Source organism: Ursus arctos, unplaced genomic scaffold, assembly GCF_023065955.2.
Source record: "Ursus arctos isolate Adak ecotype North America unplaced genomic scaffold, UrsArc2.0 scaffold_16, whole genome shotgun sequence".
Classification (NCBI taxonomy): domain Eukaryota; kingdom Metazoa; phylum Chordata; class Mammalia; order Carnivora; family Ursidae; genus Ursus; species Ursus arctos.
In genome coordinates this window covers 23,716,837-23,729,167 of record NW_026622830.1, presented here as the reverse complement: position 1 = coordinate 23,729,167, position 12,331 = coordinate 23,716,837, and the positions used below count along the sequence as shown (strand labels likewise).

At 36.2% G+C, this 12,331-nt stretch overlaps 1 protein-coding gene across 1 annotated transcript in view; it reads left to right on the top strand.

Annotated features, from left to right (window-relative positions):
• The window catches only part of ITCH (itchy E3 ubiquitin protein ligase), a 126,201-nt gene that overhangs the window by 70,343 nt on the left and 43,527 nt on the right, over positions 1-12,331 (top strand). Inside the window, exons 8-11 of the mRNA XM_026503324.4 lie at positions 6,911-7,068; positions 8,307-8,496; positions 9,720-9,815; positions 11,304-11,478. Of these exons, the coding sequence (XP_026359109.2) occupies positions 6,911-7,068; positions 8,307-8,496; positions 9,720-9,815; positions 11,304-11,478 (619 nt within the window). The remainder of the gene's footprint in view (positions 1-6,910; positions 7,069-8,306; positions 8,497-9,719; positions 9,816-11,303; positions 11,479-12,331) is intronic.

The following is a 12,331-nucleotide window of genomic DNA, read 5'->3' as shown; positions in this document are numbered from 1 at the left end:
CTGAGAGAGTTGAGGAAGCTGCAGAAGAAAAGTTGGAAGTGAGTAGTGGTTGGTTCATGAGGTTTAAGGAAAGGAGCCATATCCATTATCATAAAAGTACAAGGTGAAACAGGAAGTTATCCAGAAAATCTGGCTAATTCTTGAAGGTGGCTACACTAAACAACAGATTTTCAACATAGATGAAACAGCCTTGTATTGGAAGAAGATGCCATCTAAGGCTTTCATAGCTGGAGAGAAGTTAGGGCCTGGCTTCAGAGCTTCAAAGGGCAGGCTGACTCTCTTGCTAGGGGTTAATGTAGCTGGTGACTTTAAGTTGAAGCCAGTGCTCATTGGCCATTCCAAAAATCCTAGGGCCCTTAAGAATTATGCTCAATTTACTTTGCCTGTGCTCTATAAACAGAACAACAGAACCTGGATGATAGCACATCTATTTACAAGGTTTATTGACTATTTAAAGCCCACTGTTGAGATCTGCTCAGAAAAAAGATTCCTTGTAAATGTTATTGCTCATTGGCAATGCACCTGGTCACCCAAGAGCTCTAATGGAGATATACAAGAGTAATGTTTTCATGCCTGCTAACAATAGCATCCATTCTGCAGCCCATGGATCTAGGAGTAATTTTGACTTCTTAGGTTTTATTATTTAGGAAATATCTTTCTTTCTTTCTTTCTTTCTTTCTTTCTTTCTTTCTTTCTTTCTTTCTTTCTTTCTCTCTCTCTCTCTCTCTCTCTCTCTCTCTTTCTCTCTTTCTTTTTTAAAGATCGGTTTTTTCAGAGGGAGAGAGAGTTGCGTGTGTACGAGCGGGAGGGGCAAAGAGAGAGGGGGAGAGAATTTCGAGCATGGAGCCCAGTGGGGGCTCTATCCCACAAACATGAGATCACAACCTGAGCCGAAACCAAGAGTCGGATGCTTAACCTACTCTGCAACCCAGGCACCCCAAGAAATATATTTTTTCATGAATTTCTTAATGACTGCTATAGATAGTGATTTCTCTGATGGATCTGGGCAACATAAATTGATAACCTCCTGGAAAGGATTAAACATGCAAATGCCATTAAGAACATCTGACAAGATTAATGGGAGGTCACAATATCAACATTAACAGGAGTTTGAAAAAAATTTATTCCAGTCTTCATGGATGCATTGAAGGGTTTGAGACTTCAATGGAGGAAGTAATTGCAAATGTGGTAGAAATAGCAAGAGAGCTAGAATTAGAATGGGAGCCTGAAGATGTGACTGAATTGCTGCAATCTCATGATAAAGCTTAAATGGACGAGGAGTTTTTCGTATGGATGAGTAAAGAAAGGGGGTTTTTTGAGATCAAATCTACTCCTGGTAAAGATTTACTCCTGCACTCCTGTGCAGGTTGTTGAAATGACAACAAAGGATGTAGAGTATTACATAAATTTAGTTGATAAAACAGCGGCATAGTTTTAGAGGACTGATTCCAATTTTGAAAGAAGTTCTACTTTGGTAAAATGGTATCAAACAGCCTTGGTCCAGAGAAATCTTTTGTGAAAGGAAGAGTCAGTTGTTTTAGCAAACTTAATTGTTGTCTTAAGAAATTGCCACAGCCACCCCAACCTTCAGCAACCACCACCCTGATCTGTAAGCAGCTATCAGCATCAAGTCAAGACCCTCCACCAGCAGAAAGATTAAGACTTGAATCACTTTCAGGGTGGATGATGGTTAGCATTTTTAGCAACAAAGTATTTTTATATTTAAGGTAAGTACATTGTTTTTTTAGATATAATACTATTGCGCACCTAATAGACTGTAGTATAGTATAAACATATATGCACCGAGAAACAAAAAATTTGACTTCAATGCTTGCTTTATTGTAGTGGTCTGGAACCAGTATGTTGAGGTATGCCTATATAGGCTCATGGAATCCTTCTGTGGAGAGGAAAGTCTCTAAAAATCTTTAAATGTGGGGCATTGGGGGCGCCTGGGTGGCACAGCGGTTGGGCGTCTGCCTTCGGCTCGGGGCGTGATCCTGGCGTTATGGGATTGAGCCCCACATCAGGCTCCTCCGCTATGAGCCTGCTTCTTCCTCTCCCACTTCCCCTGCTTGTGTTCCCTCTCTCGCTGGCTGTCTCTATCTCTGTCAAATAAATAAATAAATAAAATCTTTAAAAAAAAAAAAATGGGGCATTGGTGTGATCAGAACTCCATTGGAAAAATTATTTTATTTGGTAATTATATAGAGTTTGGATTATGTGGTGAGAGTGGGAAGACCTAAACAGGAAGTTGTTACAGTAATCCAGTAAGAGAAAAGGAGGGTTAGAACTGGGAGCACTGGTGGTGGAAGAGTAGAGAGAATGTGGAAGTGAGACTTTACTGAGTGTCAAGAGGCACAGGAGAGAGGAAAAGTTGTTTCCCAGGAAGATAGTAGTACCCCCTTGTAGAACCAGAACATGGGAGGAATAGTAGCCTTAGAATTGGAGAGTTATTCTGGATCTCCTGCATTCAGTTGATAATTTGGTACAAGAGGATGAGAATGAGACAAAGATGAGCGATTCTGATTTGGGAATCATTTCAGAGATGATCTTTGAAATCATGGAATTTGAGACTCTAGGGGAAAATTAATGGAAAAGGAAAGGAAGACAAGAACAGAACCATAGGAACCTGTATTTAGTGAATGGGAAGAAGAATACAAACTGAAGAAGAGATGGTTAGAAGTGGGAGTAAAAGATTAGAAAAGCACTGTCACAGAAGTTAAGAGAAATGTTCTTATTTTTATTTTTTTAAAACATTTTATTTGAGAAGCAGAGCACAAGAGAGCACAAGCAGGGGAAGCGGCAGGCAGAGGGAGGAGCAGACTCCTCACTGAGCAGGAGGCCTGACCCGGGGCTCAATCCCAGGATTATGACCCGAGCTGAAGGCAGACGCTTAACTGAGTGAGCCATCTAGGCACCCCAAGAGAAACGTTTTTAAAAGATGGGGTATTTAATGCTGTCAGATACTGTAGAAGAGAATGAGGTCCTAGACTAACTAATTAAGCCAAGGAAGACTGGCTGTGTGGAAAAAGAAAAGTCAGGTTAGAGCTTCAGCTTGTTCCAAGAGCAGAGTAGATTCCAGGTTGACTTATTTAAAATTGATTTCAAAAAAATGAATCTATGAAACCTTTAGAAGAAAATGTGAATAGTGAACTTATTTCTGAATAAATTTAATTATATAGAAATCTAAAACTTTTCTGTATATTTTGAAATATAAAATTAAAGGCAAATGACAGATATTTAACAGTATGAAAAGTGATAAATTAGGGGTGCCTGAGTGGCTCAGTTGGTTAAGTGTCTGCCTTTAGCTCAGGTCATGATCTCAGGGTCCTGGGGTCGAGCCCCACATCGGGCTCCCTGCTCAGTGGAGAGTCTGCTTCTCCCTCTCCCTCTGTCCCTCACCCCTGCTTGTGCTCTCTCTCTCTCGCTCTTCTCTCTCAAATAAATAAATGAAATCTTAAAAAAAAAGATAAATTGGTATCCTCAGATTGTAAAAAGATCTTACAAATAATAAGGAAAATTATTCTCTTATAACAAAAATTTACGGAAGATGTATACAGTTCATGGAAGAAGAAACTCAAATGGCTTGTTAATGAAATATTGCTGAACATTAACATTTTTATTTACCAAATTAGCAAAGACTTAAAAATATTTATATACTTGATGGTGAAGTGGGCATTTTTATAACTGACTGATAGGAAAATTACCTTTGAAAATATTTTTTAAAAAATTTAGCAGTCAGTATTTCAGTCTTCAAAATACTTGCACACGTTAACCCAGGTATTCTATTCTGGCAGTCTATCTGTAGGAAATAGAACCGACTCCCTCCACTGCCATCACTAAAAGAAAAGAAAAAATGTTTGATGACATGTCTATACATTAGAGCATTCTGTAGTCATTAGATACTATAAATGTTTTTGAATAATTTGGGGGAAGTGCTCAGTGTATAATGAATAACAGAAGTTTGCTGAAGATATGAAACATTTAATGATCACATACACAGCCAATGAAATAGGACTGGCAAGAAATGGGGGTCCATGTCTTAGTGGTAATAATGATCTCCAGAATGTAGGATGGAAGGTGATTTTTATGATTAGAAGTTATTTTTCACTTTGAAAGAGTGAAAGTCTTTGGAAAATTAAAATTACTAAATACATTAATTACATAAATACAAAAAATTGTAATGAAGGAAAAGAGAATGAAAGAACAAACAGCTTTGGGGTGGCACCTGGTTGGTAGAGCATGTGACTCTTGATCTCAAGGTCATGAGTTCCGAGCCCACATTGGGTGTAGAGATTAAATAAAATTTTTAAAAAATCTTAAAAAAAAAAAAACAGCTTTGAAGAGCAGTTAGGATTGAGGTAGTGTTTTAGGTTGAGGAGTTTGATTTTATTTGTGAAGTGAGAGGAAGGATCTGGAAGAAGGAAGATATAAGAAGAGTGTTAAATGATAGTGGAAAGTCCTAGAGGATATAGGCAGAAATCAAGGACACACAGACAAATTAACTTTGAAGAAGTGAAGAGATTTCTTTTCCCCCCAAAAAGGGAAAAAAAGAAATGAAGATGATTAGTGGCACAGAGAATTTTTTTTACTATTGATTTATTATTTTTTTTAACAAGTTTATTCTTAAATGTACAGCAGGATCTAAGACAACGCTTATTCTAGCTATAGTAGACAACAGATGCTACAACAGACAGGGAATCCAGATCTTTAAACAGAAATAGAATTAAGGAACACCATTGTCTCAGGCACAAGAAACAGCTTACTTTTTGCCAGATTTCTTAATTCCACCTGTGGCCAGGGGGCCCTTCCATGTAGCCTTTACTTTTAGCTCCTTGAGTTTTTTCTGCCCCTCATATGTTTCTGCTTGAGTGCTTTATCTTCCTTGTCCATCTCCTTGCCCTGCTTCTTGGGCTGCTTCAGGGGCTTCTGCCATCTTTGTTGCTGGACATGTCACCTGCTGCCCCTTCAGAACAGAGAAGTTTTAAGGTAGATGAGATAGTTGAAGGATAGTGGATGATCACCATGTTAGGGAAGAGGCAACATCAGGGTCATCCGCAGATTGGGAAAGTGGTCAGGAGTAGATTAGATATGAAGAAAATGATTGATTTCCAAGCAGTATGGGTAGTCCACTTGAAGTCATATTTAAGTAAGGTCAGCTATAGCTCTTGTTTCCTCGGTCTCTGAAATGAGCAAGCTTTAGGAAACTGATATCTGCCAGGATAAGAAGATGGAGATTCAAGAAACACAATTTTAATTTCTTTTTGTCTTTTGAGTAGGTCTGTTTAATTGTACAGCACCTAGTAAAAGTCCTTTGCCCTACCAGATTACTATTCATTTTTTATTACTGTTAATTTTAACATCAGTACACCAATCCCAATGAATCCGTGGTGTTACGTTGTCATAGTCCTCTGTTATTTCTAATTGATTAGCTCCCATGAGATTTGAGCTGTGATTTCTTTTTAACAGGAAAAAAAAAAAAAAGTGCTCACTTTGGCAGCACGTACATTACCGGGGGGAAGAAAAGACTTTATCTTGTTAGACATTGGAAATGAAAACCTCCGGACTTTTCCTTACTGGGCACAGTGGAAAATTTATAAGGACCTTTTATAGAACAGACTGCCCCTCTAATTTGGTACTTTTTTTTTTTTACTAGTTTATTTTATTTACTCTGCTAAATAACACCTGATTTTGCCACTGGAACATTATCTATCATTACTTGTTGGCCCCAGAGAATAGTAGTAGAAGTAAATGAAGGATTAATTGTAGTGGAAAGATTGCTTGGGGCTGGGGAATGTAGGGCAATAGTAAAGGAATTAAAGGCACTAGGGGAAGTAGTAGCTTATGGTGCAGCCCAGGTGGGACTTGAAGGGAGCTGATGGACTATGAAGATAGAGGGGGTCATGATGAGAGCGAATCAAAGATGAAGTAGGAGGCAGGTAGGAGGAGTAGAAGGCTGTATGTAAGTAGAGAGATTTGAAAATTTAAAGACCTAGGAAGCAGGAGCAATTCTAAGCATCAAGGAAATTTAAGGAGTCATCATCATATTATCCAGGTTGTCAGATAACTATGTTGAGAAACTGAGGCCAAGTTGGGGGATTTTACTTTGTTCAGAACTATTCTGAAGGTCCAGTAGAGTGAATGAATACTGCGTAGTGGTTTGCTGCTTACCGGTAGTAGATAGCGGAGTGTTAGCTGAGGCATCTTCAGACTGGCTACACTCCCTCTTTGCTTTCTAATTCATGACAAGAATTCCCCCCTGGGAAAAGGAATCAACTATGTGTAGCTGACCATAGTAATGACTCTCAATCTGATGTTTCCTGTTATTGTTTTCCCCTTTTCTTTTCTTTCCCTCAATTAATGTCATTGCTTTGAAGAAATGACACTTCCTTTTTAAAAAAAGGTCTGTGGGCACCTCTGCTCTAGATCACTAATTTTCAGCATTTTGTATACCATTTGCTGGGATGGAGAGAAAGCATTTTGTCTCTGGGATATTCTTTCTTCTGCCATAGAACAGTCAGCCCTATCCCAAAATTGAATAATATTAAGAGCCAATGGAAACCAAGAAAATGATGGTGATGTTATCTGTGCTCATAATAAAATATGCCCTTTCTAAAGGTGTTGGGATTTTGAGAAATTGACTCTGTTCCTGCTTATACAGTGCCTCCAAAGACATACTTGAAATCTGAATCACCATACCTAATAATTTTGAAGGATAGAAAGTGTTTCTCTGCCCTTGGGTAACCCCTCACTCTATATTTGGGTGGGCTCAGAGTGTTGTATATAAGACTCTACCCAAGGGTTATTTATGTGTTTGATAAGGCTGGCCAGAAATTTTAAGTTTTGGTCTTGTTTTTGTTAAATTCAAAGAGCATTCCTTTTCCCTTCCCTTTCGCCCTTTCTTACTCAGAACAAACACAAATGGATCAGATGAGCCTGAAGATGCAGGAGCTGGTGAAAATAGGAAGGTCAATGGGAATAATTCTCCATCACTCTCAAATGGTGGTTTTAAACCTTCTAGGCCTCCAAGACCTTCACGACCACCTCCACCTACCCCACGTAGACCAGGTGTGTATTCCAGCCATACACTAGGGATATAGCTGTCAGTACTGTGATTGTAAATAATGTTCTGTTTGGAAATTGATCCTCAGGTAACTGTCGAGAGACCTCTCTCTTTTAGGTCCATTTTCTAGCTGTATTTTTACATTTAAGTTTTGGCCAAGAATGATCTTTCTATAGGTAGACTAATGTGTGCCTTTTCCCTAAGTTTTTCCTCCAGGGTGAAGTTATTGAGGTAAGTGCTTTTTTGAGAATGAGGAAAAAAAAAATTGAGTACCATATGTGCATTATAAAAGTATAGGCAGTTTAGATAAGATTGCAACTTTTCGGCAGGGTTTGTAATAGTGTGGACATAAGCATGTCATATTGTCAAGGATCTGCTTGCTTATTCTTGTTATATCCTTTAAAAGACAATTAGAAATGGCAAGTAACCCAACAATGCTAAATGATATTCACATTTTGAAGCAAAAATTATACAACAAATGAACATATTTCATGTAGTAAAAATGTAAACATCTATAGATAGAATATCCATTTTTCCTGATTACCCAGAATAGAATCTTTAATCTTTTATTATTTCCCTCTGTATGTAGACAGGCAATATAAAATAATTAAACCAAATGTTATTGGAAAAGTAAATTAGTTGTCTACAAATCACTTTGGTAAATAACTTTGTTTTTAATTACACATCTTTCCCCTTTTTTGGCAGAAAATGTGTTAATACATTTTTAGCCTTTAAGATCATATACTACTTTGTCAAAATATTGGTGACTTCCCTGAGGAATTGTTTTGTCAAGTCTTTCTTGAAGATGTAATATGTACTTTATAGCTATTTGTAAGAATGCGATTACTTAACAGTCAGATCTTCTTCTGTGTTTTGACTAACATCAAAAATTGGTCTTTGATCTGCAGGGTTTCATAGAAAAGACAATTTTAAGGCTTTGGAAGATTATAAAATGAACTTATAATACCAAAGGATACCAGTGCTTTCCTTTTTATTTTTTAAATAGTTTTTATTTCTTGTGGTATCAGGAAATCAGAATTAGTATGTTCATAATTAATAAAGAGACATGGCATAGATGGAACCTAAAAAGTTATTTTAAAAGTTTCTTTAAGTAATTTTCACCTGCATGTCCATATCTTAAATTTTCTATTTGTCACCTGCCTTTTTATATTTTAAAGTTTAAATTCTATCCTGAATTCAGATTTCTGAAAATAAAAGGTTGTTTTCCACAAATCTTTTACAGCATCTGTCAATGGTTCACCATCTGCCACTTCTGAAAGTGATGGATCCAGTACGGGCTCTCTGCCACCAACAAATATAAATTCAAATACATCTGAAGGAGCAACATCTGGATTAATAATTCCTCTGACTATATCTGGAGGCTCAGGCCCTAGGCCATTAAATCCTATACCTCAGGCTCCCCTACCACCTGGGTAACTATCTGTCTTTGGTTACTATTTGTTTGCTTTAGGCTTCTACATATACTCACTAATAAGGAAAATAATACTGAACTCCATTCTTTAAAAAAACATCTTCAAGCATGGTAACTGATTTTGGTGGTGCTGTGTCTAGTGTCAAACTGAACCAAAAAAAATCACCACATAAGAAACCCACCCCCTCCTCATTTCCAGGGCAAAGGTTTTTTGTTTTTTTGTGTGGTTTTTTTTTTTTTTAATTGAAGAACTCTGAACCATAGAAAGTTAACCAATGCCATGTAATAAAATTGTCACCTAATTCAGATTGCTTTCTCTTTGAAGGGAGGAAAATACTTTCAAAATAAAAATTTTCCATCATAAAGTCATTATAGCAAAGTAGTAATAATTTAAGAAATTGAGGAAATTAGTACTCATAATCCCATTGTAGTCTCTGCTGATTATTTTAAAAATTAATGCTCTAATAGTTTACATACATACATACATTGTGGCATTCAATTGATTCAGTGCTTGGAATCTAATTACAATTAATTGCTTGATAAATTAATAAACCCTCATGAGGAAAATTTAATTGCTAAACAGATATTATTTGTGAGTAGTTGGGCTATTTTCCTTTTTTGAAACCTACATGGGAAGCCATATTGGAAAATTATTTGTGCAAGGTATTAGCAAACAGAAACCTGTGCTCTCCAAAGTGATTGGTACTTCTAAGCTGTGATGGTTTATTCCTGTCTTCTTCTCTTTGGGGATTAACCTATCAAGGCGACTAGAATACCCACATTGATTTTGTCTGTTAGACTGTGCAGAGACATATCTGATAAGATCTTAGTCTTTGATTTCAGTTCTTCTAGAACACACATAGTGTTTTGCCTTTGAGTTAGCAGCTCAGTCTTTCTTCAGATTTGAAAACATTAATTACAGCACTTTTTTTTTTCACCAAGTCTTGCATATGCCACGATTAGATTGAGGTAGACTTTGTCTCCTGAGTGCATCTACCTCAAGCCTCTTTAGAAATACAAGGCATCTCTTCAGCAGATACTGCTGCAGAAGTCTTATCCACTCTGTCATCCTCAGGATAACACTTCTTGACTTTATTCCTAAATTCTTTTGGTATCTTCTTCATATACTGACATGTTTATTTGCCTCAATTCTGTAATATGGTCATGTAAGAGAAAATAGCAAAGGTAAGTGCCATATCGGCCTTTTAAATTTTGTGTTTTAAGTTGGGAGCAGAGAGTGGACCAGCATGGACGAGTTTACTATGTAGATCATATTGAAAAAAGAACAACGTGGGATAGACCAGAACCTCTACCTCCTGGGTAAGTATCTGAATTAAAGAAGAAGAAAGTATTTATTCAGAACTAGAGATTATATCTGTACAAAATCTTCCGTATATTCCTACTTTTCCTATTCCTTTCAGTCTTTCCTGAAGTTTCCACAAAGTATCCACTTTGTGTTGTGGTAGGAGCAAACTAGAAAGGAGAGAGAAAATTGATTAAGCATGATGAATGATTTATTTTTATGCATTTATGACCTAAAGATTCCATGTTTTCCTTTCTGTATTTTCCTGTTTCCTGTTTCCTGGCTCAAACCACAGGGTTTTAAAATTAGTTTCTTCCAGAGTAATTATTTAACTGAATAAGAATTATTATAACCCCATCATATATATGACGATAAAGTCCCTATTATATAAAAAACTTTAATATAAGTGAAATAATTACAGAATAGTTGGGGAATTAAAGGATATATTAATGCATGATGTTAAGCATTTAACATTTACATTATAGAAAATGGAAGAAAACATTTTTATTCAAGGGAAGTCAGTAGCAAACATGGGGAAATATCTTGCTATAATCTCAAATACACACCTAAAAGGTACCGTTTTACTTATTAAATTAGCAAGATAGTATCCAGTGTTGGTGAGATAATATTGCTAGTGGTAGTATAAATTAGTTGTAACTCTTACAGAAAGTATATATAAGTATAGTAATGCACATACCCTTAGTAATCCTCTACAGGAAATTTATCTTAAAGAAGAAATGCAAAGGAAGAAAAAACTTGATATATTAAAAATATTTATTATTTTACTATTTCTAATATGAGGGTATTGGAAATAACCATAAACAACAAAGTAGAAATCAACAAGTTATTGTATTAATGTTTACTTAATATTATGCACCCATTTGAGGGGCGCCTGGGTGGTTCAGTTGGTTAAGCGGTCAACTCTTGATTTTGGCTCAGGTCATGATCTCAGGGTTGTGAGATGGAGATGGAGCCCCATCTCGGGCTCCATGTTCAGTGGGGAGTCTGCTTGAGATTCTCTCTCTCCCTCTCCCCCAACCCTGCGTGGTTTCTCTCTCTCTAAAATAAATAATTTTTTAAAAAAAATAGTATGCACCCATTGGAAATGATCAGTAGTTATTATTTTGTGGGAAAAGTGCTTTTTGATATCTGAAAAGCTGATACAATTGTGTCCCTCCCTGTTAGGATTTCAACAGTCAAAAGAACATTGGAAAGAAAATGAGAACTTTTTTCTTAATTATTATTTGAGATTTATTCACTAAATATGCATTGTATTTTTAAAACCTGATACATCTTATTTTAAGGAAAGAAATTTTTAGAAACACTTCTTGTGTGTTCACTTAACGACCATTTAAAAATATGTAAAATAAAAGATTTCAGGTAAATCAAAAGTAGTTTAAGGTAAAATCTTATCAAACCTGCACCAGGGCCAAGGTGAAGTCCTGTTCAATTCATATCTATATCACAAGTAATTATTGAATTAGGTTGTTTTTGTCCTGATGTAGTTGGGAACGGCGGGTTGACAACATGGGACGTATTTACTATGTTGACCATTTCACAAGAACAACAACATGGCAGAGGCCAACATTGGAATCCGTCCGGAACTATGAACAGTGGCAGCTACAACGTAGTCAGCTGCAAGGAGCAATGCAGCAGTTTAACCAGAGATTTATTTATGGGGTAAGCAGCCCGTTACACTATAAACTTAAGAAGTATTTGTTTTTAACCTTTTTTGCATATGAAATGTTAAGTACTAAAAGACAAAAGGGTACCCAGTTGTTGCTGTTGTTAGATATTATGTTTAGACCTTGAGTATTCTGTGCATGTGATCTATTCTTACCTCTTTGGAAACTTCTGAAGTTCAGCCTCCTTTGCTTTATTAATGTCAAAAATAAAAAAGAAGTTAGGAAAACTTAAAATTCATGAACAAAAGGTTAGTAAAAATAAACCCAAGTGGTTTGAAGAGAATTAAAACAGTTCTAAATTTAATACTCCCTAGCTTGGCAGAATATTTGAAGGTTTGGCTCTAAGAGCACCTGACTATTAAGTGGTTATATCGAACTTATATAACACAGAATTGAATCACTTTATAACATATGAAAGTACAGTTTACCTAATTAATTGTTTGGTGCTCTGGTAGACTAAAGAAATTTGATTCCTTATATGATAATGCTAAATATATTATTCTGGCTTCAGAACTATATTATCTTTGGTATGCAAACGTTTCTGTTCTGTAAATGGTTTAAGTTTGTACGTATTTTCCTTTAGAGTAATATTGCAATAATAGCTGTAAGTTCACCAAAATATATTAATGTTTTGTTAATGCAGTTTTTGGTGATAGGAATTTTATAGTCTCTCAAATCATAAAGTATTATAGATCTTTTCTCTGAGGAAAAGAAAATAGTCCTTGGAGAAATATGATTGTATGGGCCAAACAAAAGGGATTTGTTTGAGTAATTCTTAAACCTTAAATCAGAGAAAATCAACTCTCCAAGAGTTCAAGAGTAGCTGACCTCCATTTTCATCTCTTCCC